The sequence below is a fragment of the Pristiophorus japonicus genome, chromosome 11, assembly GCF_044704955.1.
Source record: "Pristiophorus japonicus isolate sPriJap1 chromosome 11, sPriJap1.hap1, whole genome shotgun sequence".
NCBI lineage: Eukaryota > Metazoa > Chordata > Chondrichthyes > Pristiophoridae > Pristiophorus > Pristiophorus japonicus.
The window spans coordinates 218214314-218240778 of NC_091987.1; the positions used below are offsets into that span (position 1 = coordinate 218214314).

The 26465-nt window shown below is 48.4% G+C and overlaps 1 protein-coding gene across 1 annotated transcript; it reads right to left on the reverse strand.

Moving 5' to 3' along the window:
* Positions 1 to 5855: 5855 nt before the first annotated feature.
* Positions 5856 to 25243, reverse strand: drc12 (dynein regulatory complex subunit 12 homolog). The gene is made up of 7 exons (XM_070893181.1): positions 25162 to 25243; positions 20892 to 20966; positions 11711 to 11776; positions 9936 to 10055; positions 9201 to 9293; positions 8484 to 8614; positions 5856 to 6300 (listed from the first exon to the last, which is right to left on the reverse strand). Exons 1-7 carry the CDS (start codon positions 25241 to 25243, stop codon positions 6172 to 6174), a joined length of 696 nt encoding a protein of 231 aa, XP_070749282.1. The 3' UTR covers positions 5856 to 6171.
* Between the last annotated feature and the right edge of the window lie 1222 nt (positions 25244 to 26465).

Consider the following 26465-nt stretch of genomic DNA (forward strand, 5'->3'; position numbering starts at 1 on the left):
TCCTTTTTATACCTGTGTGATCAGGTAAGGAGTGTCTCCCACAAGTTCACCCCTTGTGCTCAAGGTGTGCATCTAGGTTGAGAGTATACAGTAATACAGTGGTGTTACATTGTGGTTACATACATGACATCACCTTCCCCCCCAAAGTCTTATTGGGATCACAGGTTTAGTCTTTCAGGTGGTCTACGCTCCCTCGTGGAGCGCCGCAGTTGGGGCTCTGGTTGTTGGACACTGATGTGAGTGTCTGTCACCTGTGGTGATTCCGGCCTGTCCGGGCTGACCGCAGGGACTGTGCATTCTTCTGATTGCTCGTTGCTTGTTCACTGGTGGTGTTTGAGTTCCATCTCATGGTCTTCTTCAGGTTCCTCCGTGTCGATGCTGAACCTTTTTTTAACTTGGTCCAGATGGTTACGGCATATCTGACCATTGTTGAGTTTTATCACGATGACCCTATTCCCCTCTTTGTCAGTTACTGTTGTGTAATGATGTGTGTATCGTTCCAATACCTTAAATGTATTGTAAGTACTATGCCACACCACAGAGGGCGCTGCGGTGGGAAACCCTGGTAGTACCTGTAACAAGGACTATATAAGGCTGACCACCACACCTGGGAGGCACTCTGGAGCTGAACAATAAAGGACGAAGGTCACAGCAGTTAGACTTACACCAGACCGTGTGGAGTCAGTGATTTGTGTGCTACATACACCACATTGGCAATGAGGAAGCGGACGAACTCCACGCAACCATGGCTACTCTGGGCTCACTAAAGGATTTTACCGTGGGCAATGATTGGGAGGCCTTTACGGAAAGGCTCGAGTACTACTTCACAGCAAACGACCTGACGGTGAACACATACGCAATGAGAGGGAAGCGCAAGGCGATATTGCTCTCCAGTTGTGGAGATGAGGTTTACTGTCTCGTCAGGGATTTGCTGGCACCCGGGAGCGCCAGGGACAAGTCATACGAGGAGCTGACTGAACTCATTCGTGACCAGTTGACACCGAAGGAGAGCAATCTCACGGTCAGATACAAATTTTACCATCACTGCAGACCCGCGGGCCAGGATGTCACCAAATATGCTGCGGACCTCAGGAGACTCGCGGCGCCGTGTGATTTTTTGTTATGGGGATTGGCCACGAGGGCCTCCTTCACAACCTGCTGGCCACGGAACCCACAGTCACTCTGACAAAGGCCATCGCCATCAGCCGGGCATATATGACCTCGACTTGCAGCACCAAGCAAATGATCCACACAGTCTCGAACCCGGCAGGCACTGTCCACAGGATAGCGCCCACCACGGACAAAACTGCAGAACGTGGCTCTGCCCGGAGCAGAGAGCACGGACCTCGGGGTCCTGGAGCTCAGAGTCCGCCGAGGGGGGCCAATCAAGCAGCACCATGCTGGCGTTGTGGAGGAAGCCATGGGGCTCACCGGTGCAGGTTTGCGGAGTATACGTGCAATACCTGCCACGTTAAAGGCCACCTTCAGCGTATGTGTAAAAGAAATCAGACTCACCACGTGGCTGAGGAGATGGGGGATGATCTACTGTTCAGCGAGGAGCAGGTAGAAGAAGATGAGGTGTTTGGACTGTACACGTGTACCGACGATTCGCCCCAGTGATCAGCGGAGTCCCTGTGAGTATGGAAGTGGACACGGGCTCGGGTCCGTCGTTGATGAGTCGGAGAACTTTTGATAAACTGTGGATTAACCCAGCTGCACGACCCAAGCTGGTCCCGGTCACGGTGAAGCTGTGTACCTACACCAGGGAACTGATACCTGTTCTCGGCAGAGCGATGGTGCAGGTATCCCACGGGGTCGAGACGCACACTTTACCTCTGTGGGTTGTTGCAGGCGATGGGCCGACACTCCTCGGCCGGAGGTGGATGGGGACGGTCCGTGGGAGCTGGGAAGACTTCACCACTCCACAGGCTGCTGCTCCCCGGGGTGCTGCCCTGCCCCGGGTCCCCAGAGAGCAGCGCCGACCGAGCTGGAGCTGCAGCCTCGGTCCCCCCACAGGCAAGCCCCAGGCCCGGGCCTCACACAGAGACCCTGCAGCCCCAGCCCCACAGGCAAGTCCCAGGCCCGGACCTCACACAGAGACCCTGCAGCCCCAGCCCCACAGGCAAGTCCTAGGCCCGGACCTCACACAGAGACCCTGCAGCCTCAGCCCCCACAGGCAAGTCCCAGGCCCGGAGGGGCCCAAGGGGGGGTGGGGGTTGAGCCGGTGGGGCATTGCGGGCGGGGTGCTGAGGGATCCAGGGGCCGGCGGTTCGGAAGGGCCCCGCAGAGGAGCTGGTAGCGTCGGTCGGCGGCCATGGCAGCCGCTACGGAGGCCGCGGGGGACGCGGCAAGTGCGGCCGCTGGAGAGGCGGCAAGTCAGGTGGCAGCGGAGGGGAGCGGAGGCTGCGACGGTGGAGGGCATTCGGAGCGGCGGAGAAGAAGATGGCGGCGGCATCGTGCCGGAGTTGCAGAGCATCAAAGATGGCGGTGCCCAAGGAGAAGCCTCGTGGAATCCTCCTGCATCAAAGATGGCGCCTTAAAGAGGAAATGCACCCGGGAGTCTTAAAAGGGCCTTACAAAGAGGTGGTCCCCACAAAGGACTTCTGTTTGGCAGAGCGAGTCTAAAATGAGCTATGTCAATGTGAGATAGTGAATTTATAATAAGAATTACTTTTTTATGCTGAATGGCCACTGTATTTGTGTAAAATAATGGATGAAGTACAATTAATGATAACGGCTAACAAGGAAACCAAGGTTCCGCTACCAGTCAATAACCAGTTAATGTACCAGATAATATGTACCATACTAACGCACTGTCTATGCCCACCTGCCTTCCGTTGGACAAGTGTGATGTTATGTAATGATGTGTGTATCGTCCCAGTACCTTAAATGTAATGTAAGTACTATGCCACACCACAGAGGGCGCTGCGGTGGGAAACCCTGGTAGTACCTGTAAGAAGGACTATATAAGGGTGACCACCACACCTGGGAGGCACTCTGGAGCTGAACAATAAAGGAAGAAGGTCACAGCAGTTAGACTTACACCAGACCGTGTGGAGTCAGTGATTTGTGTGCTGCATATACCACAGTTACAGTGCCCTCAAGCCATTTTGGCCCCATGGCGTGATTGAGGACGAATACAGGATTATTTATTTCTATACATCTCCCCCTCGAATTACGGTCATGGTACTCGTTTTGTGATTTGCGCTTGCCCTCAACTATGTCGGTCAGGACTGGGTGAATGAGGGACAACCGAGTTTTGAGTGTCCATTTCATTAGTAGCTCTGCGGGCGGGACCCCCGTGAGCGAGTGCGGTCGGGATCTATAGGCCAGCAGGAGACGCGATAGGTGGCATTGTAGGGAGGGTCATTGAATCCTGAGCAAACCTTGCTTAATAATTTGGACTGCCCGTTCCGCCTGGCCATTGGAGGCCGGCTTGAATGGCACAGTCTTGACGTGGTTGATGCCATTGCCCGACATAAGCTCTCGGAATTCGTAGCGTGTGAAACACGGGCCATTATCACTAACCAGGATGTCCAGCAAGCCATGGGTTGCAAAGATCGCACGTAGGCTTTCCACGGTGGTGGATGACATGCATGAATTCAGAATGATGCACTCGATCCATTTCGAGTACGCATCTACCACAATAAGGAACATCTTTCCCATGAACGGACCCGCGTAGTCAACATGACTCTGTGTACTGTATTGTAACACATGAAATGTAATTTGTTTGAATGTACTACAATGTATCCCGTATTGTACCGAATTGTACTTGAACTGGAAAGCAAGGAAATGGATCGAACGGAACTGCCGTCAGCACCCAAATGTAGTGTATGGGATTGCTGACCGCAGCTAAACGTACTGAAATGCCTTTGAATGTACTGTACAAATTTTTTTATGAATAAAGTATATTTTGAAATTTAAAAAAATAAATGCCGGCCTTGCCAGCAACGCCTACATCCCATGAATGAATAAAAAAAGAACTCTCCACTGTAAAAAAATAAATAAAACATTATTGAACAAACTTAGCCGTGTCCAGAAGCTGTTAAACATTCACCGATCTCTGCGGTCAGAGTGTTGTATGAAGGATGTGCAGTCCCCCGACACTGCCCGACTCCTGTGATGTTACTGACTGGGGAGGGTGACATGGTGAAACACTGCATCCTGAGATAGACTCCACGAATCCCTACACTTGCTGCCCCTGGACTGATTGCTGCTGATTAACTCACACTTTTTCACCAAAAGTCTCAAAGGCAGTGACAATTCGGGTGAGAACGAATCAGTCGGCCTACTTATCGCTAATTGCTCACAAAATGGAGTCTGGCTTGACTTTCCTCCAGCGAAGAAGACGCTTACTCAAGGGTTGCCAAACCGTCAGGGTTGGCCTGGAGTCTCCAATAATTAAAGTTTAATCTGCTGCGAGCAACTCGAGAGAAAAAACATAGGGGCAGTAAACAAAATGTGTTTTTCCTCCCCCTTTTTTTTCAATACTTTTACTTAGTCATTATAAAAATATTGGACATGTGAAAAATGCTGTTTGATGAGAGTCAAGAATCGTTCAATCAGGTAATAAAGAGTTTGTTTGCTTCCCAATTGGTCGTGAGGGTGGGGCCCTGTGAAGATGGACATGTCAGGCGACCAATGGAGGGAGGCTGGGCAATTGGAGGCCATGTGATGAAATCTCCAGGAATACGACCAACCAGAGATGACACCTACATACAGAAATCAAGTGTAGGCAGCTGAAAGAGCGTGTGGCAAACCAGTCCCACCCACCCCTTCCCTCAACGACTATCTGTCCCAACTGTGACAGAGTCTGTGGCTCTCGCATTGGACTGTTCAGCCACCAAAGAACTCACTTCAGGAGTGGAAGTAAGTCTTCCTCGATTCCGAGGGATTGCCTATGATGATGAGGGTGTTAGTTGTGTAGCTGTGTGTGTGTGTGTGTGTGTGTGTGTTGGTGGTTGTGTGTGTGTGTTGGTGGGTGTGTGTTTGTGTGTTTGAGGCACATAGAATAATAGAAATTTACAGCACGGAAGGAGGCCATTCGGCCCATTGTGTCCGCGCCGGCCGACTAGGAGCTATCCAGCCTAATCCCACTTTGTAGGTTACGGCACTTCAGGTGCACATCCAGGTACTTTTTAAACATGGTTAGGGTTTCTGCCTCTACCACCCTTTTCAGGCAGTGAGTTCCAGACCCCCACCACCCTCGGGGTGAAAATAATTTTCCTTCTATCCCCTCTAAACCTCCGACCAATTACTTTAAATATATGCCCCTTGGTTATTGACCCCTCTGCTAAGGGAAATAGGTCCTTCCTATCCACTCTATCTAGGCCCCTCATAATTTTATACACTTCAATTCAGTCTCCCCTCAGCCTCCTCTGTTCCAAAGAAAACAGACCCAGCCTATCCAATCTTTCCTTATAGCTAAAATTCTCCAGTCCAGGCAACATCCTCGTAAATCCCCTCTGTACCCTCTTGGTGCAATCACATCCTTCCTGTAATGTGGTGACCAGAACTGCACACAGTACTCCAGCTGTGGCCTAACTAGTGTTTTATACGGTTCTCGCATAACCCCCTGCTCTTGTATTCTATGCCTCAGCTATTAAGGCACGTATCCCGAATGCATTCTTAACCATCTTATCCATCTGGCCTGCTACCTTCAGGGATCTGTGGAGCTGCACGTCCCCATGTCCCTCTCTTCCTCGACATGTCTCAATGTCAGACCATGTGACTGAACCACAGGCTTCAAATCACTTCCAAAAAAGTAGGTGCATTTTGTTATATTGTATACTGGTCACTAATTAAAAATTACAATAGAAATTACAGGACGGGAAGGAAAAAGATGGAGATTGAGATCGAGAGAATTTCTGAACCTTTATTTTAAACTCAGATGAGAGGATTACTCCAGGAGTTGGGTGTGTGATTGTTTGCACAATGTCCTGCTTCTGTTCCAAATCAAGATTATTTATCCAATGTTCAGTGACTGAAAAATAATATTTTTAATTAAAATTCCAGTTGTTGGACTACTTTGTCCAAATCCTGGAATGGGAGCCAAACAAGGCGGAGCCACTTTATGTTCAGAGAGTTTGTCAGACCGCAGACTCTGGGGAAACGGAGAGGTTTGTTTGGAGGCAGAGACACCCTGGGAGCCTCTCACCGCCTCCCCGGGGCTTAAATCTCCAGCGGGTTGAGCCCAAAGTCCAGCAGTTTCCTCTTCTGCTCCGAATGTAAACTGGTCGCTGTTTTCTCCCACTGCAGCCTGGCCATTTCCAGCTTGTTCAGCAGCAGGTCCAAGCTGTCCTGTCCCGGGGGAGGAGAGAGAGAGACTTGCATTTATATAGCCCCTGTCACAACCACTGAACGTCTCAAAGCGCTTTACAGCCAATGAAGTACTTTTGGAGTGTAGTCACTGTTGTAATGTGGGAAACATGGCAGCCAACTTGCGCACAGCAAGCTCCCACACTCGGCAATGTGATAATGACCAGATAATCTGTTTTTTGTTATGTTGGTTGAGGGATAAATATTGGCCAGGACACCGGGGATAACTCCCCTGCTCTTCTTCAAAATAGTGCCGTGGGATCTTTTACATCCACCTGAGAGGGTAGATGGGGCCTCGATTTAATGTCTCATCCAAAAGACGGCACCTCCGACAGTGCGGCACTCCCTCAGTACTGCCCCTCCGACAGTGCATCGCTCCCTCAGTACTGCCCCTCCGACAGTGCATCGCTCCCTCAGTACTGCCCCTCCGACAGTGCGGTGCTCCCTCAGTACTGCCCCTCCGACAGTGCATCGCTCCCTCAGTACTGCCCCTCCGACAGTGCGGTGCTCCCTCAGCACTGCCCCTCCGACAGTGCATCGCTCCCTCAGTACTGCCCCTCCGACAGTGCATCGCTCCCTCAGTACTGCCCCTCCGACAGTGCATCGCTCCCTCAGCACTGCACTGGAAGTGTCAGTCTTGATTTTTGTGCTCCAGACTCGAAGTGAGACTTGAATCCACAACCTTCTGACTCAGAGGCCAGGGTGCTGCCCACTGAGCCACGGCTGACACCGGAGGCGAGAGGTCAGTGGGTCTCACTGTTCACAAACCCCCCCCTCACTGTGGCCCCTAGCAACAGAAGATAAAAGTTAATCAGCAAGTTTTGGGGAGTTTTTAAAAGCTTACAGATTGTGAGGAGGGAGAGGAGATGAAGGGAGGTGAGGAGTTCCACAGCGGAAAGAATGAGTTGGATAAATACTTGAAGGGGGTTAATGTGCAGAGCTATGGGGGAGTGGGACTAATTGGTTCACTCTTTCGATGAGCTGGCACAGGCTCGATGGGCCGAATGGCCTTCTATGCTGTGAGATTGTCCGGTAGGTGTGAGTCTTGAATGCAGCATGGTGAGGAAGTGTGTGTAGCATGCGGGGTTGGGGCTCAGGCACAACAACTGACAGGCTGCTTCCAGATGTAGGTCTTGTAGATTATGAAAGGTTTTGATGGGATAGATGTGGAGAGAATGTTTCCACTCGTGGGGGAGACTAAAACGATAAGATAGTCACTAATAAATCCAACAGGGAATTCAGAAGAAACTTTACCCAGAGAGTGGTGAGGGTATGGAATTCACTACCACAGGGAGTGGTTGAGGCTAACAACATCGATGCATTTAAGGAGAAGCCAGATAAACACACGAGGTTAAAGGAATAGAATGATAGGGTGGGAGGAGGCTGGTGTGGAGCATGAACCCCCGAATCGAGCCATTGGGCCGAACGGCCTGCTGAACACTCAGTGTAAGAAACTGCCCCGCGGCCTCACTCTGAGCTTGCCCACCTCACAGACAGAGGGAAACAGAATACAAACATAGAAATTTACAGTGCAGAAGGAGGCCATTTCAGCCCATCGTGTCTGCGCCGGCCGACAAAGAAAGACTTGCATTTCTATAGCGCCTTTCATGACCTCAGAACATCCCAAAGCACTTTACAGCCAATGAAGTACTTTTGAAGTGCAGTTATTTGTAATGTAGGAAATGTACCTACATTTTTGCCTCTCCCAGGAGATCACATGGCTCTGGTTGGGGTGGAGTGTAGAATGTTTCAGTATAAGGGGTGTCGCAGTTGTGTGGGGCGGTCTGGTTAGGCTGGGAGCTCTTTACCTTTCTGCCATTGTTCATAGGTTTATATGTAACCTTCAGGGCTGCTGACCGAGGGCCGTGTGGCTCTTTGTCGGCCGGCACGGACACATTGGGCCAGAGTGGCCTCCTGTACTGTAAATTTCTAGGTTTCCATGAAAGACGGCATTCCCCCAGCACTGCACTGGAGTGTCAGCCTGGATTTTGTCTCAAGTCTCTGGAGTGGGACTTGAACCCACGACCCTTGTGACTCAGAGGCGAGAGTGCTGCTCACTGAGCCACAGCTAACACCTTAACCATGCACCTTAACCCAGCTCAGGGACACTGCCCCCACAGCTCGCGTGTACGGTCACTTCTCGCCGGCCCTGCAGTGATACCCACATGGAGGATGGCCTCGTACTCTGTCTCCATGTTGTTGATCTTCCTCTGGAGCTCTTTGATGGTGCCATCTTTCTCCTTGATGATCTGGACTTTCTCCTCCTGTGTCCTCGCCAGCTGTTGCTGACATGATGCTGACAGCAATTACATCACAGAATTAGTTCCTACAAGTGACATTCCCCTCCTCCTCACCCAGACCCAATCGATCTGTTATCCGGAAACCGAACTCCAGCAGAGCCCCATTACATGACCAGCACAGCCCCAGTACAATCCCAGCACAGCCCCAGCACAGCCCCAGTACAATCCCAGCACAGCCCCAGCACAGCCCCAGTACCGCAATCACAGCACAGCTCCACATTTCTATTGCAATCCCACAGAGCCTCACAGCTCCAACACAGTCCCACACTGCTCCACTAAATCCCAGCATAGATCCATTGCAATCCCAGCATAAGATGTAAGTTTCTTGCTAGATTTTGTGTGACAATGACTGGGTGAAAATTGGGAATAAGTACTGAGTTTATACTGCACACGTTGACACACTCACTCTCATTTACTCACTCACACAACACCCACTGCAGTCACACACTCCCACGTACTGCTCATGCACCAAGCGAGTTTACTCACACACACAAACTACACTGACACACACTGCAAGCCCTCACTCGGGCACCCTCCGTGTCTGCAGTGTGCTAAAGCCGCTGATCCTCGCATTGCACTCACTCAGTTGCTGCTGCAGGCGGCTGACCTGGATCTCCAGCTGATGGACTCGGAGGTCCCGCTCTGACCGCATGGTCTTGTACTGACGGGTCATATCTGGGGGTGGGAGAGTACAAGGGCGTTACATGGTGCGAGCATTGTTCACAGCTTTTATATAATATTGCACACATTTCGCCCACCCCAGAGTTCATAACAGCTCCAATCTCCGCCAGTCCCCGAGTTTGTCTCAATATTCTCCAGGAACGGTGATATTCTAGTGCAGCTCTCAATCTGAAATAGTGGCTCCATGAAATAACACGCAGGATAAACCTGAATTTCAATTAATAAAATAATTAATCTCCTGAAATTCTTGTTCTCAACCCCTCCCCACAAGGAGCCATCTCACGCTGTTATCTCACCCAAGTAGCCGTTTTCATATGTGAACCTACACTGTATGTGTTGTTGGGCTATTCGGCTCTGGAGGGCATCACAGCTGAGCCTGATCCTGTCTTCATTTGACAACCCCACAAGTAGGGACCACTGCACATGAAAGGGTGCAGGTAACCCCACCCCCTCTAACCTGGGGTACAGAGGCCATGTTGCCCCCTCCCAATGGGATCCTCTAACTCAATGCAGACCAGGGTCAAACCCCAGGAATGGATGTATACTGTATGAACTTTCCCTCGATGTGCCATCAGAGCTGCCACTCCGCCGGACGGCCTGAGGCTAAATTCTGCCACATATTCATCTCCTCTTTACCTGAGTGAATCGACTTCTTAACATCTTGTTCCTCAATCAATTCATTCTTGAGAACTTGCAGCTGTGCCTTCCACTCCTCCTTAACCAGCAAGGCCTGTCTCGCGATATCCCTCCGCAGAACTGGGATTGAAGGGAAAGGAATTCATATATAACCTTCAATCCAACTTTTCTGTTTTTACTCCCTCTACACTGTCCCATCAAACTCGCCCAGGACAGGTACAGGGGGTTAGATACGGAGTAAAGCTCCCTCTACACTGTCCCATCAAACACTCCCAGGGCAGGTACAGCACGGGGTTAGATACAGAGTAAAGCTCCCTCTACACTGTCCCATCAAACACTCCCAGGGCAGGTACAGGGGGTTAGATACAGAGTAAAGCTCCCTCTACACTGTCCCATCAAACACTCCCAGGGCAGGTACGGGGGGTTAGATACAGAGTAAAGCTCCCTCTACACTGTCCCATCAAACACTCCCAGGGCAGGTACAGCACGGGGTTAGATACAGAGTAAAGCTCTCTCTACACTGTCCAATTCTGGATGAACAGAGATTTTCTCCAATTGAATATTGGGAAGACTGAAGCCATTGTTTTCAGTCCCCGCCACAATCTCCGTTCCCTGGCCACTGACTCCATCCCTCTCCCCAACTTCTGTCTGAGGCTGAACCACCTTTGTGTCATATTTGACCCTGAAATGAGCTTTCGACCACATATCTGCAGCACAACTAAGACCGCCGATTTCCACCTCCATAACATCGCCCGTCTCCGCCCTTGCCTCAGCTCATCCGCTGCTGACACCCACATCCAGGCCTTTGTTATCTCTAAACTTGACTATTCCAATGCACTCCTGGCTGGCCTCCCACATTCTACCCTACGTAAACTAGAGGTGATCCAAAACTCGACTACCCATGTCCTAACTCACACTAAGTCCCGCTCATCCATCACCCCTGTGCTCGCTGACCTACATTGGCTTCCGGTTAAGCAACACCTCTTTTTCAAAATTCTTATTGTTATTTTCAAATGCCTCCATGGTCTCGCCCCTCCCTATCTCTGTAATCTCCTCCAGCCCCACAACCCCCCGAGTTGTCTGCGTTCCTCTAATTCTGCCCTCTTGAGCATCCCTGATTATAATCGCTCCACCATCGGTGGCCGTGCCTTCTGTTGCCTGGGCCCCAAGTTCTGGAACTCCCTCCCTAAACCTCTCCGCCTCTCTATCTCTCTCTGCTCCTTCAAGACGCTCCTTAAAATCTACCAAGGGTCACCTGCGCCAATTTCTACTTGTGCGGCTCGGTGTCAAATTTTTATCTCATAACACTCCTGTGAAACACCTTGGGAAGTTTCACTACGTTAATGGTGCTATTGTTGTTGCTGCTGACCCATCAAACACTTCCTGGGTTGGTACAGCACGGGTTAGACACCGAGTAAAGCTCCTTCTATGCGGACCTATCAAACACATTGGAATGTCTGACACACACTGCCAAAACAGTATGTGGTCTGTACGCAGAACTCTTGTTATAACTGCACTAGAAGGGTTTTTAGATGCCCTGTTTTTAACCTGGACTTTGAAAAGATGCAGTACCACTGATTGGCTGCTGGTGGCGGCAGTGAGCTGCTGAAAGTCACACAATTGTCAGCGGCGCCACCAGCTGGCGCAATGTGGAATTGCAAGTCCTTATTCCAGCCCCATTTACCCCATCATCCCATTTACCCCATTATCCCAGCAGATAGAAATTTGGTACAAACTTTATTTCCAATTCTGGATTATAGAATGTTCCCACTTACCTAACTGGTCTTTGAGTGATTCCACTTCATGAACTGTTCGCTTGTATTTCTCCTCAATGTTGTCTCCTTTAATATGAGAAACAGTGAGTGGGACATGGGAAAGAGGCCAGGAGTAGGGAGGGTGAGGGGGAACAGATTGATAGATTTTCTCGATTAAAATTGCTTATCATTTGCAAATCAGAACAGTTGATTCACTGAGGTTCTCTCGCCTATCACAGCAGCAGGTTTCAGAGTAGAATCATTACTGGGGCAACTCTCTAACCCAGGAAGTAAAATTGCATCAAATCTGCTTCACAGAAACAGGCCATTCTGCTCTGTGCCAGTGTTTATACTCCACACGAGCCTCCTCTCACCCTGCTCCATATGCCTCTATTCCCTTCTACCTCATGTATGCTTCATGAGTCCCTTTAAATGTGACAATGCTCTCTGCAAGTTCCACATTCTCACCAATCTGTAAAAAAAATCCTTCCTAAATTCTTTATTTGATCTGGAATTCCCTCCCTAAACCTCTCCGCTTCTCTCTCCTTTAAGAGCCTCCTTATAACCTACCTCTTTGACCAAGCTTTCTGTCCTAATATCTCATTATGTGGCTCAGTGTCAAACATTTTTTGATAATTGCTTCTGTGGAAGTGCCTCGTGACGTTTTACTTTGCTAAAGACGCTATATAAATACAAGTTGTTTGTTGTTAGTGACTGTCTTCTATTGATGCCCCCCCCTGTGCTGGACTCGCTCAGAAGTGGAAGAAGTTTCTCCACGTCCACCCATCGAACCCCTTCATAACTTTAAAGACCTCTTTCCGCTCTCCTCTTTTCCACAGAAAGAGCCCCAGCCTGTTCACACTCTCCTGATGTCGCATTCTTTCAATCCTTTGTGACATCCTTTTAAATCTTTTCTGAATTTTCTGTAGATTTTCAATGTCCTTTTTGTAGTGCGGAGACCAAAACCGTGCACAGTACTCAGTGTGGTTTAACCAAGGGTTGATATTAATTGACCATCTCCTCCCCGTTGGACTCCACAGATATGAACCCAAGACTTGATCTGTAGGCAGTGGCTCAGTGGCGCCACTGTCTGGCCATGTAGGAGACTGCTGCCTATCCCCAGCCTCTAGCCAAGAGATGGTGTGAGGTGGGGCTTGAGGGGAGGGCTGGAAGGAAACTTAAAGAGTGAATGAAATAACTGAATGGATCATGTGCTTTGAACACTGAACACTGCCCCATCGCACTGTATCCTTTATCACAACAGTTCCTTTCTGGACTCTGCTGCATTTGGGGCTTTTCCATGAGCTTCCTGAAACTGCATCTGTCCCAACAGTGTGCAGCACCTGCCTGTTTATTATTATTCATTCCTGGGATGTGGGTGTTGCTGGCAAGACCAGCATTTATTGCCCATCCCTAATTGCCCTTGAGAAGGTGGTGGTGAGCCGCCTTCTTGAACCGTTGCAGTCCGTGTGGTGAAGGTGCTCCCACAGTGCTGTTAGGATAACCCTAGGAGTTCCAGGATTGTGACCCAGCGACGATGAAGGAACGGCCGATGTATTTCCAAGTCAGGATGGTGAGTAACTTGGAGGGGAACTTGCAGGTGATGGTGCTCCCATGTTGCCCTTGTCCTTCCAGGTGGTAGAGGTCGTGAGTTTGGGAGGTGTGTGCAATAGTGACACAAGGCTGCGCTAGTGTAAACACAACTACTGTTTGCCAAAATAAATTCCCCGCGAATTGGTGACCGGTGAATACAGTGATGTATTTTAAAATATTTTTATTCTCGGGATGTGGGCATCGCTGACAAGGCCGGTATATATTGCCCATCCCTAATTGCCCTGAGAAGGTGGTGGTAAGCCGCCTTGAACTGTTTTGATACAACGGAGGGGCTTGCGAGACCACTAGGGGGTAGTTGAGAGTCAACCACGTTGGTGTGGGACTGGAGTCACGTGTAGGCCCAGTCCGGGTAAGGTCGGCAGGTTTCCTTCCCTAAAGGACATTAGTGAACCTGTTGGGTTTTTACAACAATTTGACAGCTTCATGCTCACTTTTACTGATTCCAGCTTTTTATTACCAGATTTTTCAAGCTGAATTCAAATTTTCAAAAGCTGTGGTGGGATTTGAACTCACGTTTTCTATGGTCCCAGCAGCCACTGCGGTCTGTGCGTATTACATTCAGTGCCTGCAGCCTAATATAGAAACATAGACAATAGGTGCAGGAGAAGGCCATTCGGCCCTTCGAGCCTGCACCACCATTCAATAAGATCATGGCTGATAATTCACCTCAGTACCCCTTTCCTGCTTTCTCTCCATACCCCTTGATCCCTTTAGCCGTAAGGGCCACATCTAACTCCCTTTTGAATATATCCAATGAACTGGCCTCAACAACTCTCTGCGGTAGGGAATTCCACAGGTTAACAACTCTCTGAGTGAAGAAGTTTCTCCTCATCTCAGTCCTAAATGGCTTACCCCTTATCCTTAGACTGTGACCCCTGGTTCTGGACTTCCCCAACATCGGGAACATTTTTTCTGCATCTAACCTGTCCAGTCCCGTCAGAATTTTATATGTTTCTATGAGATCCCCTCTCATGCTTCTAAACTCCAGTGAATACAGGCCCAGTCAATCCAGTCTCTCCTCCTATGTCAGTCCAGCCATCCCGGGAATCAGTCTGATGAACCTTCGCTGCACTCCCTCAATGGCAAGAACGTCCTTCCTCAGATTAGGAGACCAAAACTGAACACAATATTCAAGGTGAGGTCTCACCAAGGCCCTGTACAACTGCAGTAAGACCTCCCTGCTCCAATACTCAAATCCCCTAGCTATGAAGGCCAACATACCATTTGCCTTCTTCACCACCTGCTGTACCTGCATGCCAACTTTCAATGACTGATGTACCATGACACCCAGGTCTCATTGCACCTCCCCTTTTCCTAATCTGCCGCCATTCAGATAATATTCTGCCTTCGTGTTTTTGCCACCAAAGTGGATAACTTCACATTTGTCCACATTATACTGCATCTGCCATGCATTTGTCCACTCACCGAACCTGTCCAAGTCACTCTGCAGCCTCTTAGCGTCCTCACAGCTCACACCGCCACCCAGCTTAGTGTCATCTGCAAACTTGGAGATATTACACTCAATTCCTTCATCCAAATCATTGATGTATATTGTAAATAGCTGGGGTCCCAGCACTGAGCCCTGCGGCACCCCACTAGTCACTGCCTGCCATTCTGAAAAGGACCCGTTTATCCTGTCTGCCAACCAGTTCTCTATCCACGTCAGTACACTACCCCCAATAACATGTGCTTTAATTTTTCACACCAATTTCATGTGTGGGACCTTGTCAAAAGCCTTTTGAAAGTCCAAATACACCACATCCACTGGTTCTCCGTTGTACACTCTACTAGTTACATCTTCAAAAAATTCTAGAAGATTTGTCAAGCATGATTTCCCTTTCATAAATTCATGCTGACTTGGACCGATCCTGTCACTGCTTTCCAAATGTGCTGCTATTTCATCTTTAATAATTGATTCCAACATTTTCCCCACTACTGATGTCAGGCTAACCGGTCTATAATTACCCGCTTTCTCTCTCCCTCCCCTTTTAAAAAAAAGTGGTGTTACATTAGCTACCCTCCAGTCCATAGGAACTGATCCAGAGTCGATAGACTGTTGGAAAATGATCACCAATGCATCCACTATGTCTAGGGCCACTTCCTTAAATACTCTGGGATGCAGACTATCAGGCCCCGGGGATTTATCGGCCTTCAATCCCATCAATTTCCCTAACACAATTTCCCGACGAATGAGGATTTTCTTCAGTTCCTCCTTCTCACTAGACACTCGGTCCCCTAGTATTTCCGGAAGGTTATTTGTGTCTTCCTCCATGAAGACAGAACCAAAGTATTTGTTCAACTGGTCTGCCATTTCTTTATTCCCCATTATAAATTCACCTGAATCTGAATGCAAGGGACCTATGTTTGTCTTCACTAATCTTTTTCTCTTCACATATCTATAGACGCTTTTGCAGTCAGTTTTTATGTTCTATCAGTTGTCCAGTAGGTTAGTGGCCATAGTCCTGGACAAGCAAACTGGAGATCCTATAGGAAAGTTCATCGAGCCCGCCCCGTACCCAGGCTGCCTGGGGCATTGTGACTTCCCTCCCTCCCACACCCTCCCTCCCTCTCTCCCACACCCTCCCTCCCTCTCTCCCATTCCCTCCCTCAACCCCTTCCCGGGCCCCTTCCCCACCTCCCACTCCCCCTCCATCCCACACCCTCCCTCGCACACCCACCCTCCCTCCCTCCCTCCCACACCCTCCCTCGCACACCCCCTTCCCTCCCTCCCACACCCTCCCTCCCTCCCTCCCTCCCACACCCTCCCTCGCACACCCTCCCTCCGTCCCTCCCTCCCCCACCCTCCCTCCTACACCCACCCTCCCTCCTACACCCACCCTCCCTCCCTCACCCTCCCTCGCACACTCTCCCTCCCTCCCTCTCACACCCTCCCTCTCACACCCTCCCTCGCACACCCTCCCTCCGTCCCTCTCTCCCCCACCCTCCCTCGCACACCCTCCCACACCCTCCCTCCACCCCTTCCCCGCCCCCTTCCCCACCTCCCCCTCCCTCCCACACCCTCCCTCCCTCCCACACCCTCCCTCCCACACCCTCCCTCGCACACCCTCCCTCCCTCCCCCCCACACCCTCCTTCCCCCACCTCCACTGCCCACCCCGCCCTCCCTCCTTCCTCTGCCACTAGGGGACATAGTCTAAGGATAAGGGGTAGGCCATTTAGGACTGAGAAACATAGAAACATAGAAAATAGGTGCAGGAGTAGGCCATTCGGCCCTTCTAGCCTGCACCGCCATTCAATGAGTTCATGGCTGAACATTCAACTTCAGTACCCCATTCCTGCTTTCTCGCCATACCCCTTAATCCCCCTAGTAGTAAGGACCTCATCTAACTCCTTTTTGAATATATTTAGTGAATTGGCCTCAACAACTTTCTGTGGTAGAGAATTCCACAGGTTCACCACTCTCTGGGTGAAGAAGTTCCTCCGCATCTCGGTCCTAAATGGCTTACCCCTTATCCTTAGACTGTGACCTCTGGTTCTGGACTTCCCCAACATTGGGAACATTCTTCCTGCATCTAACCTGTCTAACCCCGTCAGAATTTTAAATGTTTCTATGAGGTCCCCTCTCATTCTTCTGAACTCCAGTGAATACAAGCCCAGTTGATCCAGTCTTGATAGGTCAGTCCCGCCATCCCGGGAATCAGTCTGGTGAACCTTCGCTGCACTCCCTCAATAGCAAGAATGTCCTTCCTCAGGTTAGGAGACCAAAACTGTACACAATACTCCAGGTGTGGCCTCACCAATGCCCTGTACAACTGCAGCAACACCTCCCTGTCCCTGTACTCAAATCCCCTTGCTATGAAGGCCAACATGCCATTTGCTTTCTTAACCGCCTGCTGCACCTGCATGCCAACCTTCAATGACTGATGTACCATGACACCCAGGTCTCTTTGCACCTCCCCTTTTCCTAATCTGTCACCATTCAGATAATAGTCTGTCTCTCTGTTTTTACCACCAAAGTGGATAACCTCACATTTATCCACATTATACTTCATCTGCCATGCATTTGCCCACTCACCTAACCTATCCAAGTCGCTCTGCAGCCTCACAGCATCCTCCTCGCAGCTCACACTGCCACCCAACTTAGTGTCATCCGCAAATTTGGAGATACTACATTTAATCCCCTCATCTAAATCATTAATGTACAGTGTAAACAGCTGGGGCCCCAGCACAGAACCTTGCGGTACCCCACTAGTCACTGCCTGCCATTCTGAAAAGTACCCATTTACTCCTACTCTTTGCTTCCTGTCTGACAACCAGTTCTCAATCCATGTCAGTACACTACCCCTAATCCCATGTGCTCTAACTTTGCACATCAATCTCTTGTGTGGGACCTTGTCGAACGCCTTCTGAAAGTCCAAATATACCACATCAACTGGTTCTCCCTTGTCCACTCTACTGGAAACATCCTCAAAAAAATTCCAGAAGATTTGTCAAGCATGATTTCCCTTTCACAAATCCATGCTGACTTGGACCTATCATGTCACCTCTTTCCAGATGCACTGCTATGACATCCTTAATAATTGATTCCATCATTTTACCCACTACCGATGTCAGGCTGACCGGTCTATAATTCCCTGTTTTCTCTCTCCCTCCTTTTTTAAAAAGTGGGGTTACATTGGCTACCCTCCACTCTATAGGAACTGATCCAGAGTCAATGGAATGTTGGAAAATGACTGTCAACGCATCCACTATTTCCAAGGCCACCTCCTTAAGTACTCTGGGATGCAGTCCATCAGGCCCTGGGGATTTATCGGCCTTCAATCCCATCAATTTCCCCAACACAATTTCCCGGCTAATAAGGATTTCCCTCAGTTCCTCCTTCTTACTAGACCCCCCGACCCCTTTTATAACCGGAAGGTTGTTCGCGTCCTCCTTCGTGAATATCGAACCAAAGTACTTGTTCAATTGGTCCGCCATTTCTTTGTTCCCCGTTATGACTTCCCCTGATTCTGACTGCAGAGGACCTACGTTTGTCTTTACTAACCTTTTTCTCTTTACATATCTATCGAAACTTTTGCAATCCGTCTTAATGTTCCCTGCAAGCTTCTTCTCATACTCCATTTTCCCTGCCCTAATCAAACCCTTTGTCCTCCTCTGCTGAGTTCTAAATTTCTCCCAGTCCCCAGGTTCGCTGCTATTTCTGGCCAATTTGTATGCCACTTCCTTGGCTTTAATACTATCCCTGATTTCCTTTGATAGCCACGGTTGAGCCACCTTCCCTTTTTTATTTTTATGCCAGACAGGAATGTACAATTGTTGTAGTTCATCCATGCGGTCTCTAAATGTCTGCCATTGCCCATCCACAGTCAACCCCTTAAGTATCATTCACCAATCCATCCCAGCCAATTCACGCCTCATACCTTCAAAGTTAGCCTTCTTTAAGTTCTGGACCATGGTCTCTGAATTAACAGCTTCATTCTCCATCCCAATGCAGAATTCCACCATATTATGGTCACTCTTCCCCAAGGGGCCTCGCACAACGAGATTGATAATTAATCCTCTCTCATTACATAACACCCAGTCTAAGATGGCCTCCCCCCTAGTTGGTTCCTCGACATATTGGTCTAAAAAACCATCCCTTATGCACTCCAGGAAATCCTCCTCCACCGTATTGCTTCCAGTTTGGTTAGCCCAATCTATGTGCATATTAAAGTCACCCATTATAACTGCTGCATCTTTATTGCACGCACCCCTAATTTCATGTTTGATGCCCTCCCCAACATCACTACTACTGTTGGAGGTCTGTACACAACTCCCACTAACGTTTTTTGCCCTTTGGTGTTCTGCAGCTCTACCCATATAGATTCCACATCATCCAAGCTAATGTCCTTCCTAACTATTGCCTTAATCTCCTCCTTAACCAGCAATGCTACCCCACCTCCTTTTCCTTTTATTCTATCCTTCCTGAATGTTGAATACCCCTGGATGTTAAGTTCCCAGCCCTGATCATCCTGGAGCCACGTCTCCGTAATCCCAATCACATCATATTTGTTAACATCTATTTGCACAGTTAATTCATCCACCTTATTGCGGATACTCCTTGCATTAAGACACAAAGCCTTTGGGCTTGTTTTTTTAACATCCTCTGTCCTTTTAGAATTTTGCTGTACAATGGCCCTTTTTGTTCTTTGCCTTGGGTTTCTCTGCCCTCCACTTTTCCTCATCTCCTTTCTGTCTTTTGCTTTTGCCTCCTTTTTGTTTCCCTCTATCTCCCTGCATTGGTTCCCATCCCCCTGCCACATTAGTTTAACTCCTCCCCAACAGCACTAGCAAACACTCCCCCGAGGACATTGGTTCCGATTCTGCCCAGGTGCAGACCGTCCGGATTGTACTGGTCCCACCTCCCCCAGAACCGGTTCCAATGCCCCAGGAATTTGAATCCCTCCCTGCTGCACCATTGCTCAAGCCACGTATTCATCTGAGCTATCCTGCGATTCCTACTCTGACTAGCACGTGGCACTGGTAGCAATCCCGAGATTACTACTTTTGAGGTCCTACTTTTTAATTTAGCTCCTAGCTCCTTAAATTCATTTCGTAGGACCTCATCCCTTTTTTTACCTATGTCATTGGTACCAACGTGCACCACGACAACTGGCTGTTCTCCCTCCCTTTTTAGAATGTCCTGCACCCGCTCAGAGACATCTTGACCCTTGCACCAGGGAGGCAACATACCATCCTGGAGTCTCGGTTGCGGCCGCAGAAACGTCTATCTATTGCCCTTACAATTGAATCCCCTATCACTATCGCTCTCCCACTCTTTTTCCTGCCCTCCTGTGCAACAGAGCCAGCCACGGTGCCATGAACTTGGCTGCTGCTGCCCTCTCCTGATGAGTCATCCCCCTCAACAGTACCCAAAGCAGTGTATCTGTTTTGCAGTGGGATGACCACAGGGGACCCCTGCACTACCTTCCTTGCACTACTCTTCCTGCTGGTCTTCCATTCCCTAGCTGGCTGTGGACCCTTCTCCTGCGGTAAGACCAACTCGCTACACGTGATACTCACGTCATTCTCAGCATCGTGGAGGAGAAACTTCTTCACTCAGAGAGTTGTTGACCTGTGGAATTCCCTGCCGCAGAGAGTTGTTGAGGCCAGTTCATTGGATATATTCAAGAGGGAGTTAGATATGGCCCTTACGGCTAAAGGGATCAAGGGGTATGGAGAGAAAGCAGGAAAGGGATACTGAGGTGTATGATCAGCCATGATCTCATTGAATGGTGGTGCAGACTCGAAGGGCCGAATGGCCTACTCCTGCTCCTATTTTCTATGTTTCCCCCGCCTCCCCTCCCCACCTCCCCACCCCTCCCTTCCTCCCACACCCCCCTCTCTGTGGGCTGACAACAGAAAATGATCCTGAAAGGGCCTCCAGATTGCCCTGGAGGAGAGGATCCACACCTGCTCAGGGTACCCAGGGATGGGCAATAAATGTCAGCCTTGCTGGCGACGCCCATACCCTGAAAATGATTGGAAATATCTCATTCTCAGTCACCGGATGCTGGGGTTCGTTGGCAGAGCTCGGCGCTGTTGGGTGATTTTGCACCGTGTATCGGCCTGGCTGTTGTCCTGACTCACCCTGGGCTGCTTTTTTCTTCCCCTTCTTCACCTTTCCCTTGATCTTGGGCGGCATTTTCCTCAAACGTCCGGAACCTGCAAAGAAACAAAAAGAAATACCTGACTGGGGAGCAGGCCAGAAGGGGTGGATACACTTGTCAAAGTTTGTAGCTATGTTTGCCAGCCGTGGCTCAGTGGACAGCACCCTCGCCTCTGGCCCAGAGGTTTGTGGGTTCAAATCCCACTCCAGACACTTGAGCACATAAACCTAGACTGACACTCCAATGCAGTACTGCGGGAGCACTGCACTGTCGGAGGTGCTGTCCTTCACATAAGACATTAAACCGAGGCCCCATCTGCTCTCAGGTGGATTTAAAAGATCCCATGGCGCTATTTGAAGAGTAAGGGAGATCTCCCTGGTGTCCTAGCCAATATTTGTGTCTCAACATCACTGAAACAGATAATCTGGTCATTATCACATTGCTATCTGCAAATTGGCTGCTGCATTTCCTACATTAGAACAGTGATTACACTTCAAAAAGTATTTTGTTGATTGTAAAGTGTTTTGGGATGTCACAAGGTTATGAAGGATGCTATATAAATGAAGTTATTTTACATCTTGTATCTAGTTTTCCTGCAGTGGCCTCCCTCCTTTGCAGACAGAGCTGGTTCCTGCTGGGATGTCAGTGCAGCCAACTCAACCTCAGACAAGTGGTCATCCTTCACTTGTGAATGTAGACATAAGAACATAAGAATTAGGAACAGGAGTAGGCCATCTAGCCCCTCGAGCATGCTCCGCCATTCAATAAGATCATGGCTGATCTGGCCGTGGACTCAGCTCCACTTACCTGCCCGCTCCCCGTAATCCTTAATTCCCTTATTGATTAAAAATCTATCTATCTGTGACTTGAATACATTCAATGAGCTAGCCTCAACTGCTTCCTTGGGCAGAGAATTCCACGGATTCACAACCCTCTGGGAGAAGAAATTCCTTCTCAACTCGGTTTTAAATTGGCTCCCCCGTATTTTGAGGCTGTGCCCCCTAGTTCTAGTCTCCCCGACCAGTGGAAACAACCTCTCTGCCTCTATCTTGTCCATCCCTTTCATTATTTTAAATGTTTCCATAAGATCACCCCTCATCCTTCTGAACTCCAACGAGTAAAGACCCAGTCTACTCAATCTATCATTATAAGGTAACCCTCTCATCTCCGGAATCAGCCTAGTGAATCGTCTCAGTACCCCCTCCAAAGCTAGTATATCCTTCCTTAAGTAAGGTGACCAAAACTGCACGCAGTACTCCAGGTGCGGCCTCACCAATACCCTGTACAGTTGCAGAAGGACCTCCCTGCTTTTGTACTCCATCCCTCTCGCAATGAAGGCCAACATTCCATTCGCCTTCCTGATTACCTGCTGCACCTGCAAACTAACTTTTTGGGATTCATGCACAAGGACCCCCAGGTCCCTCTGCACCGCAGCATGTTGTAATTTCTCCCCATTCAAATAATATTCCCTTTTACTGTTTTTTTTCCAAGGTGGATGACCTCACACTTTCCGACATTGTATTCCATCTGCCAAACCTTAGCCCATTCGCTTAACCTATCTAAATCTCTTTGCAGCCTCTCTGTGTCCACAACCCGCTTTCCCACTAATCCTTGTGTCATCTGCAAATCTTGTTACACTACACTCTGTCCCCTCTTCCAGGTCATCTATGTATATTGTAAACAGTTGTGGTCCCAGCACCGATCCCTGTGGCACACCACTAACCACCGATTTCCAACCCAAAAGGACCCATTTATCCCAACTCTCTGCTTTCTGTTAGCCAGCCAATTCTCTATCCATGCTAATACATTTCCTCTGACTCCACGTACCTTTATCTTCTGCAGTAACCTTTTGTGTGGCACCTTATCGAATGCCTTTTGGAAATCTAAATACACCACATCCATCGGTACACCTCTATCCACCATGCTCGTTCTATCCTAAAGAATTCCAGTAAATTAGTTAAACATGATTTCCCCTTCATGAATCCATGTTGCGTCTGCTTGATTGCACTATTCCTATCCAGATGTCCCGCTATTTCTTCCTTAATGATAGCTTCAAGAATTTTCCCCACTACAGATGTTAAACTAACCGGCCTATAGTTACCTGCCTTTTGTCGGCCCCCTTTTTTAAACAGAGGCGTTACATTAGCTGCTTTCCAATCCGCTGGTACCTCCCCAGAGTCCAGATAATTTTGGTAGATTATAACGAATGCATCTGCTATAACTTCCGCCATCTCTTTTAATACCCTGGGATGTATTTCATCAGGACCATTAGCCTGTCCAGCACTACCCCTCTAGTGATAGTGATTGTCTCAAGGTCCTCCCTTCCCACATTCCCGTGACCAGCAATTTTTGGCATGGTTTTTGTGTCTTCCACTGTGAAGACCGAAGCAAAATAATTGTTTAAGGTCTCAGCCATTTCCACATTTCCCATTATTAAATTCCCCTTCTCATCTTCTAAGGGACCAACATTTACTTTAGTCACTCTTTTCCGATTTATATATCTGTAATCTTCTAGTTTCCCACTAACCTTGGCCACCTTATACGCATTGATTTTTAATTTGATATTCTCCTTTATTTCCTTGGTTATCCACGGCTGGTTATCCCTTCTCTTATCGCCCTTCTTTTTCACTGGAATATATTTTTGTTGAGCACTATGAAAGAGCTCCTTAAAAGTCCTCCACTATTCCTCAATTGTGCCACCGTTTAGTCTGTGTTCCCAGTCTACTTTAGCCAACTCTGCCCTCATCCCACTGTATTCCCCTTTGTTTAAGCATAGTACGCTCGTTTGAGACACTACTTCCTCACCCTCAATCTGTATTACAAATTCAACCATACTGTGATCACTCATTCCGAGAGGATCTTTTACTAGGAGATCGTTTATTATTCTTGTCTCATTCCACAGGACCAGATCTAAGACAGCTTGCTCCCTTGTAGGTTCTGTTACATACTGTTCTAAGAAACAATCCCGTATGCATTCTATGAATTCCTCCTCAAGGCTACCCCGTGCGATTTGATTTGACCAATCGATATGTAGGTTAAAATCGCCCATGATTACTGCCGTTCCTTTTTCACATGCCTCCATTATTCCCTTGATTATTGCCCGCCCCACCGTGAAGTTATTATTTGGGGGCCTATAAACTACACCCACCAGTGACTTTTTCCCCTTACTATCTTTAATCTCCACCCACAATGATTCACCATTTTGTTCATTAGAGCCAATATCGTCTCTCACAACTGCCCTGATATCTTCCTTTATTAACAGAGCTACCCCACCTCCTTTCTCTTCTTGTCTATCTTTCCGAATTGTCAGATACCCCTGTATGTTTAATTCCCAGTCTTGGCCACCCTGCAACCACGTTTCTGTAATGGCCACCAAATCATACCTATTTGTAATGATTTAGTGAGTATTGGCAGCTATTCAACTGTGTAGGTCATCATAGTTGACCCCAACTCGATCTTCACCTGCTGTCCACGCTCATTCATACACTCTTATATACACAAACACACACACACACACACTTGCTGTCGCACACACTCTTATACACACATTCTCACACACACCCTCACACTCTCTCTCACTCGCACACACATTCACACTCTGCACAGTAGGCAGCAGCAGCCCCAACCTTCTCAAGCCCAGAGTCACTGAGCTCGGTCGCAATGCTTCTCTCCCGCCATCGGCTGAGAGCAGCAGAGACTGGAATCGGGGAGGTTCACATTGAATTTCCATCGGCATTCACCCAACAGACCATCCAGTTATTCTGCACACTCCGGATCTCCCCAGTCATTGAACAACTAGCGTTAGTTCCAATGTTCAGGGTATCGAAGAGCGTGGCCCAGAGAGAGGGGACCGCCGAGGCTCGGAGCATTCAGAGCGATGCCCCGAGCACATTGTTGAGACTTCTAAAGTCAGGCAGGAGAATCAGAAAGTTAAGTTAAGGAGGAACACGTAAAATAAACGAAATAAAAAATTCAACTAAAATCCACTCAATCACTGAACAAAGGAAGAAATAAGCAGAAAAAAGTGGCACAGACATTAAAATAGAAACGATTTAAACTATTTTTCACCCCACGCAAGACTGAAAGAGAAAACACAAATAAAAAGGATGAGCAGAAAATGTAATTGATTAAAAAATATAAATAACAATGTAGAGAAAATCAATAGAAACAGCTGTAGGTTTTTTAAAAAGTTGCAGAATTCGTTTAAGAACAAAACAGATCTAATTTGCAATTGTAAAAGAAATATTTACACAAACAGCCTGTTGGATCGATGTGCCTGCACCGATTAGAATCGGTTGCTGCGTTGCGGCTTGTGCCAGGACTCCGCAACATATCCCGTCTCGCTGACAGGAGGCAGATTCTGATTGACATGGCGACACACCAATCAAAAGCTGTATCAGGACGCCAGTCACTCCATCTGACCAATCAGCGCAGCACAAGGGCAGGGATTCTTTATCAGTGTTTGAAGTTGCTAGGCAGCGCAAGCGCTTGTTGCCTGGTTACCGAAGTCTGACTCGGTGTGGAAGTGGCTGACCGCCATCTTTGAGACTGGCGGATGGAGTCCCGTTGCCCAGGCATTAGTCGCCTCATTCTATCAATGAATAAAGGAATTCAGCTGTAGGCACAAAGACCTGAATATAAAAAACTATGTGTTTTACTTTATTTAAAATACAATATTATAATAAATAAATGTGTTTCACACATTTGTGTAACTTTAGTATCAGAATATTCAACATTTCTAAAAGATGACTCTGTGCTCATACTGATTTCTTCCTTTTTCTCAGTGTAAGTTTTATCTAAAATCAGACCATGGAAGATGTTATTGCAATAGTTTATCAAGATGATAACATAGGACATCACCAAGGTTGAACAGTGTAGGATAGACATCGGGAAATAGTGATTAAGTGACAGAGGCAGCTCAAAGGCACTTCCACCCCTGTCACTTCCTGACTGACGCAGAGGCTCTGGAATAATCCACATCTTTGCTGGTACCACCGGATAAATTCCTGTCCTCCTTTCATCCAAGGATTTGGGTATTGCAATTGATTCAATGCTGGAAAGATTTTAGGTTGAAATATTGGTCAGGGCCCATCAAGCTTTTCCCAAACAGGATGTCTCGGGATGTGTAGGGACAGCATGGACTGAGCTGTGCTGGTCACACTCCTGCAGTATATCCTGGTTCTGCTGCACTGTTTATGTCTAATGATAATCTTTCCCTCCTTGGAGACAAAACTGGCCTCCTTGAACTTCTGCAACAATTTCTATGAAATTGGTGAAATTGTGACATGTTTGGAAAGGCAGAGTTGGATCATCGATGCGTTGACTCGTTAAATGACAAACAGCAACCGTCTGATACTTGGTAAGGCCCTGATCTTACCCCACCTCAATCCGGCAGTCTTGAAACTCTAATACCTGATACCTGCTGGGAGGGCTGTGGAGACTTGACTTTCAGGTATTGTGGGTTCCAACACTTTTTCATACTTTGTGGAATTGCCTTGTTCAGCCTTATTGGTTGATCTGAAGAATAAAGTTCATTCTAGGCATCTCGATCACT

Coding starts and splice junctions, on each gene's coding strand:
- drc12 (XM_070893181.1), bottom strand. CDS start 25,243: ATGTTGCGGAGTCCTGGCACAAGCCGCAACGCAGCAACCGATTCTAAT. Junction 20,967..25,161: donor CGATCCAACAGGCTGTTTGT/GTAAATATTTCT, acceptor GTTTCTTTGCAG/GTTCCGGACGTTTGAGGAAA. Junction 9,294..9,935: donor TAAGAAGTCGATTCACTCAG/GTAAAGAGGAGA, acceptor TCCCACCCCCAG/ATATGACCCGTCAGTACAAG.